At 42.8% G+C, this 6,754-nt stretch overlaps 1 protein-coding gene across 1 annotated transcript in view; it reads left to right on the top strand.

The window, feature by feature from the left end:
* The first annotated feature begins 728 nt into the window (after positions 1-728).
* cltcl1 (clathrin, heavy chain-like 1) overlaps positions 729-6,754 on the top strand; it is a 28,609-nt gene continuing 22,583 nt past the window's right edge. Inside the window, 1 exon segment of the mRNA XM_087177948.1 lies at positions 729-1,065. Coding sequence (XP_087034074.1) covers positions 1,024-1,065 — 42 coding nt within the window. The 5' untranslated portion in view covers positions 729-1,023.

Raw genomic sequence — 6,754 nt, 5'->3', positions numbered from 1 at the left:
TTTTTATTTTGTTAACTGGCAGATATACAAGTTTATTTCTTTCATTTTACTAACTTCCGACAGTTTTTTGTGCAAGCCAAATCCTTTGGAACAATATCTTTTTGATTTGAAATGACGTCTGTGCTTGCCACATCCTGTGAGAAACACTGACTCACATCAGTAGAGCACAGGCCTCTGTTAAAAGAGAAGTATTTTTCAGACCAGCTGCCAACTCACATTTCATAATCATGACAGAAATAATGTTTGTTTTATACTTAACTAACTATTAAGAGTGTATTTTTTCATCTGTGCACAGCCTGCTGCTCACCAGGCATGATGAAAATGATGGTGATGATAATGATGATGAGAGTAGAGGGCCATATGAGATCCTGTACACTTCAAAAAGATGCAGTTTCAGCTCCATAGAAAAAGACTTTGTAAAGTCAGCAGGCCTCTCTGTTACACAGCTATGAGACATCAACGCAACAACACATATTTTTGGAAAAATTGTGTGTCAGTTATTCTGTAGAAATCGTGCAAAGGTGGGGCGCTTGTCACGAGCCCTGATTTCGAAGTTGGTGGAAAGGAAGGGGGAAGGGGCTGCGGCGGAGGGGTACACACTGCACATCCGACCTCTTTGACAGGTCTAAGGGAGAAAAAAAAATCCGAGACACTGAGTGCTTTTGTGAAGTCATCATGTACAATTACTCAGTACGGAATTTTAGGACAACCCCGTATCCGTACAAGGCTCGAGGAAGAACTGGTTATGGCACGGAGCTCAGTAGTAGTTGAAGTGGACTAGTTTTCTTAGCGGAGGTGCGGAGTTTTTGATTCAGGACTGGTGTAGGGGGGCTAGTGAATGGGAGCAGTCACTGGATTCGTGTGATATCAACGCAAGCCGCCCAGACTACATACTACTGCCCATCATATTTGACTTTTGGGAACGTTTAGGGCGCATACAGAACAAGACCACCTCTATTCCTCCTGTTGTCCCCTTCCCCTTTCCTTCCTCACGGATTCTTCAGACAGAGAAATCCTCCAGAAATGGCTCAGATACTGCCGATACGATTTCAGGAACATCTGCAGGTAAGCGGACTCGGAAAAGCCCTAAAATTAATCTCAGCTCATTTGTTTTTGCGCAGCTCCTCGCCCATGTAGGTCCGCAAACACACGGCACATGTCGCATTTAAATGGAATCTGAAATAGGGCTGCAGGGTGGTGCTCAATATAGCCACAGGCCTAGTTTTCTCCTGCCGGGCAGATGATGACTTGTAAAAATTGAGATCGTATACAGCTCCAATGCGGACCGGTGTGTCTATGTGTGTCTATGTGTGTGTGTGTGTGTGTGTGTGTGTGTGTGTGTGGGGATACGCCGCAGTTTTCTCCCTTCAAGTGGAAAAACGCCGCTGTCATTTTCAATCCGCGCCGATGCAAACTGCGGTGTTTTGACACTTTTTGTTGCAGCCAACTGCGCTCAGCTGTTCGTGGATACATTGTAACTGAGACCCGAATGGCACTTGCACTCAAGCTTTGTGGATCCCATGTTGTTGTCATGTCCTGCAGCAACATATTCTTACTCTGTAACCTTCAACATCAACAACAACAACAACACTGGTCAGTCGTGTCTGCAAATGTCCAGTTTCTGCGCTGAGCTGACACCGTGACATATTGATAATGTTTTTAGACTGTAGAGTATGTGTGTGTGAAGAAGCACAAGCATTTATTTTGCACTCACTCAGTTACAACAGTTCAAGTAAGTTCAGAAAACTGCATCACTCAGCTGTGAGACCAGGGAAACACATCATTTGAGCAAAATCCTCATTTGCAATAACCAAAACCGCATATAAGATCTATTTTCATGTTACAGTATCAATATGATATTGATCTAAGAAGTCTCCTAGCTCTGGTTGTTGGTCGTCAACATGAAAAAGTAGCAAAGGCCCTGTAGTCTTTGGCTGGCAGTCTCTTGTGGAAAAAACAACACAAAATACCCTTGTACAATCTGTGACTAAACAGGAAAAGAAGTGGGCAGTTATTTGGTCGTCTGTGGAGGAACTATTTTCTGCATGGCCCCCTTTTCTTCTGTGGTTTGGACTTTGATAATCGTTGTCCCATAGCAGCCCCAGTGCTTGGTGTCTTGCAGCCAAAAGAGAAACTTTGTGACGCACCCCTCCGCCTCCCCTGGTCTGTAGCCTGTTGTTATGGTAACAGCAGGCAGTGAAATGGCCTTTCACTAGAAAAAAAAAAAAAAGCACAGAGCCCCCACCCCCCAGCTCTCTCTGCTCCCTTCCTCTGGCCAGTAGCCCCACTTTCGTCAGCCAAAGATCCTTTATCCACCACAAAAAAAAAACAAAAAACAAAAAACTGTGCTGGCCAAGAGAGCTTGCAGGCCACCAGGCTCCTCTCCTCACTGACAGGACTGGTACACTGTTGCTGGCTGATGGAGGGCAGTGCAGTACCTGGCAATGTCTGGGTTATTACTTTAAATTGCTCTCTCATAGTGCATACCTTTCCCTTATACATCTCCTAAGAAATCTGCCTTCAGACAGTGATAAAGAGCAGACTGCTTTACGTTCCACCTCTACCGTGAAATCCCAGCTCTGCCCCAGTCGTATCCCCCTGTGAATCTAGGTGGCTCTAGCAGGGTAAAAAATGCTTGGAATTTGCAAACCCAGGACTTTGGGCCTCAAGTTGTTTAGCTTTTTTTTTTTTCTTGGCCTGGTATTTACAGCTCAGTGTCTGCAGTCTGGGTCTGGGTTCAGGGGTGTAACATGGACCTAGTTCTACAATGAGGTACCGGCCTTTTGAACTAGCTGTTGCATGAGTTAAAGAGCAAACTAAGTGCTCCAGATATCTAACAAAAGAGTTCTTTAAAGCTGATGTGGTGTTTAATGTGGACGTGGAGGATGAAGCCTGGATCTCAGAGCTATTGTTTAAGCGTGTGATTCAATAGTATTCATTTTCTCACTCCACACCAGTGGCTATGGATTGCCTGCCCACCTTACACTGTCATTAACTGTGTGGTAAAGTCTCCCTCCATCATCACTCTTTGCTTGTTTACTATAGTATGATTTATGATGCTATCATGTCATAGCGTGTCATTCATAGGCCAGTTGGATCAGTGCCCCAGATGGTTGTGTGGAGCCGAGTGTAGGCCACATCGCTTTGGCCTCCAAACTGTGGTTAAGTTCTGTGGATTGTGTTGGTGAGAAGATGAAGGAATAAGAGCACAGGAGAATGGTTTGTTTTAATTATGAGCCAGCTAAAAGTGAGAGTCATTTTCAGCTTATGTGGCTCTGCTGCTGGCTGTCAGTGCAGCGGCCTACGTATTGTACCAGCTTGTGTAAGTGCAAAAATGTCCCGCAGCTCCAAACGCCTGACCATTGTCCTGTCGAGTTGAGTTAGGAGAGTCCAACCTGCTGCTCTGCGGCTGTTTACAGCATCCTGGTGTGCTGCTGTATCTGTACTGATAAAGTGATGCCGCCACGTCAAACCAACGGATGTGATAGACGGATGAGGTAAGCAGGCCCCATTTAAAGCAAGCAAATCACATCAGGATAGGAAGCAGGATGACAGAACAGTCTAACTGGGTCTATTTGAACACATCTGTGACTGCAGCAGTGGCTGGCAGGGACGAGCCTGAGCGTCTGTGTTCAGTCACCAAAACTCAATCGTGAATGCATTGAGAGAGCAGTCATTCACACATACAACACGCACACTGTGTCCTTCTGTAACGTTAAATGAACTGTCAAACCTTCAATAACCGATTTAAGGCAGTAACGCGTTTGGAGATTATTGCTTGTCAATTGTTTTGTCGGAAAAAAAAAAAAAAATGTTGTTTTATCCGTCTGTTTGTCTAAAATCCAAAGATTTTCAGTTTACTGTCATATATGAAAAACAAAACATCAAATTCTTACATCTGATAACTAGAAACCAGTGAACATTTGAAAGTTTTGCTTGAAGAATAACCGAAATGATGACTCAATTTTCAAAAAGAGATGCTGAATAATTTTCGTATTGCTCGATTAATTCATTAATCGACTAATTGTTACAGCTCCAAAATGACCTTTTGGCCACTTGAAAGAATTGGTAACAAGCTGTAAACACAACACTGACACATTACCACCTTTTAAGTATTATGGCAAACGTCTTAGCCAACAGTCAGAAAATAAAGTGTAAAACCAAAACAGTGAGCTGAAAGAAGCTAAAATGCTCTGTAAATGCGGGGAGCGGGAACTGCAGAGTTTGGTAAAAGTTTTCTGCGACATTGTCCTTACGACCACCCATCCCACCTACACATATGTAATTTATCCATCATTAGCTGCTATGATTGTGGCAGCTTTAAGGTTTTCACTATCGCTATCTGTACACCTATACGTACCTTTAGTGCAAGAAAGCGTGCAAAGTACCAACACGTCCACATCTTTCTGCTGCCGTCCTCATTTTTAATTGTGTAATCTCCTTATATACCCCAAAACCTCAGCTGCTGATGCGACGTGTCAGAGCCTCAGCAATGCGTCCACCCAGTCTATGACTCACCAAATACCGTCAACGCTGTATCATCAGTGAAGTTCTGCTGCCTTTGTTATTGCGATATTAATGCAGTTTTAGGGATCACAGCTGTTGAGGGGCAGAGGGCTCAGAGTCTGTGTGTGTGTGTGTGTGTGTGTGTGTGTGTGAATATGTATTACTAGAGGCAGTTTATGGGTCACCGCAGACAGTAGGTTGTAGTTGAAGTGTGATTTTAGCCTGGAATGTTCTACTAAGAAGGAGTGCAGGGGGGGGTTGCCTTCTGGTGAGTCAGTCGCCCCACCCTGAACTGTAAATTGCCAAAGGCCTGTGTTACTGGAACTGCACTGTACAGGCCTCGTTCTCATCCTTCACTCTTCATTTCTCATAAAAGGTGCATTTATCACTCTGGCTCCTCTCCTTCGCACTGGCTCCCTCCTCTCTTCGTTTTTAGCGGGATGCTGGATTTTGTCTTGAGTTCCTCCTTTCGTTCCCATCCTGATCTTCTCCCCCCCACTATCTTTATCGTATTTTCCCTCCCCTGTCCTCCCACAGATAGTTTTGGCAGTCTTGAGGAGATGCAGCATATGGCTCCAGTCTTCCCTCAGGTCTTCTCTGTGGCCTTTTCAAGAGGCCTTTATCTTGTGCGTCCCCATCACTTCACAGAAACCGACTGTACATTGAGTTGTGGCTGCGTGATATGGTTGAAATCATTATCACAATATTGATAAAGATATTTTCTGATTTTCATATGTATCTCTATATGACTAATTTATCCCAAATCACACAAGAGCAAAATGCAACTAACTGTTATTTTAATCTGCCAATTATTTTCAGACTAAATCATATTGGTATATAAGAAGTCAGTAAGAAGTGAAAAAGTTCACTCGCATTTTCCCAGAGCACAAAGTAAAGTCTTCGAATTGTTTATTATGTTTGACCAATGGTGTAAAACATATTTACTTTCAGTTATAGTTAAACTGAGAGAATAGCAGCAGTTCTTGACATACGAGACACTGGAGGCAGAAATTGCTGTTGCAGTATACTTAAGTTTAAAGTTGAGAGATGATAATATTAACGCTGCATTGATTGTCACTGAAAGTAGGTTGAGAGTGGAATTTGAGGGTCATAAAACCAAAACAATGAGCTAGAAGAGGCTAAAAGGTTCTGCAGAGCAGAGGAGCTGCAGAGTTGGTTGATAATCCTCTGTGGGTTTGTCAGTGAAAGTGACTCCTTTCACATATACATGATTGACTTGATCCAAATTTATTGTAAAAACAAAATTGATTAGTAAAGCTTTAAATGATCTTGAATAATTGCTTCAGTAATTTTACAAGCCAAACATTTGACATTTCCATCCTTTCAGATGTGAAAGTTTGATGCTTTTCCTCAACTTATATGACTATCAACTGAATATCTGGGTTTTGGACTGTTGGTCGAGTAGAACAAGCATTGTGAATACATTACCCTGGGCTCTAAGACATGATTGCTGGCATACGATCTGTAGATTAATTGATAGTGAGAATAATCATTAGTTGCATCCCTAATGCTATTTCTTTAAGAGCTTTACTTGCTAGAAAATCATCTTCTCTCACTCTGTCCACCCTCGACTGCTGACTGTTACATCCTTCCTGTTTTGTAGACGACGTGATTTAAACGGCTCAGCGGTCGTGATGTGTTGTCCTGCTCTACCAGCCAACTGCGAGATAGTACGGTCCTTGTGATGAGCGTAAGGATTCCTTTCCGCTTGCCTCAGACTGCATAATGCAGTCAGCTCAGTCATCAGAGGGGAGAGTGCGTGTTTTGGTCTGCCCCTCTCTCAGTTCACAGTTAGTTTGACAATGTGCACAATAATTCCTCTGTTAGGCAGCTGCTAACCTGGGTGGAGCGATGCATGTTTGTTAGTTCTGGTAAGATTTGACACAGCAGAAATTGACATCGGCTCGGTCTTTGCTTTTCGTTGCATCTTGGGACTTATTGTCATTAGAAAAATAAATATACGGAATAATGAATTGGATTTGCTGATGGTACTTTGTTAAAAAAAATTATAATTTATTCTTGGTTTCAGTGGATGTCTATTGGGGATTTTCTTTAGTGTTGCCTCAGACTGATTTAGGCTGAATAATCTAGTCTTAATTAAACTTTTCGTACAGCTGGCTGCTCATATAGATGATTAAATGCAGTGTCAGGGTTTAATCACAGGCTTTGCTGAAACAAAGGAACACTGTACTTTCTTTCTTTTGTAAATTCAATAGATAAAAGCGTG

This window comes from Seriola lalandi, unplaced genomic scaffold, assembly GCF_002814215.2.
Source record: "Seriola lalandi dorsalis isolate HSWRI2012SDOR001 ecotype SW California unplaced genomic scaffold, Sedor1 jcf7180002054664, whole genome shotgun sequence".
Lineage (NCBI taxonomy): Eukaryota > Metazoa > Chordata > Actinopteri > Carangiformes > Carangidae > Seriola > Seriola lalandi.
The sequence above is the reverse complement of the archived record's forward strand: the minus strand, read 5'-3'. Positions and strand labels throughout refer to the sequence as shown.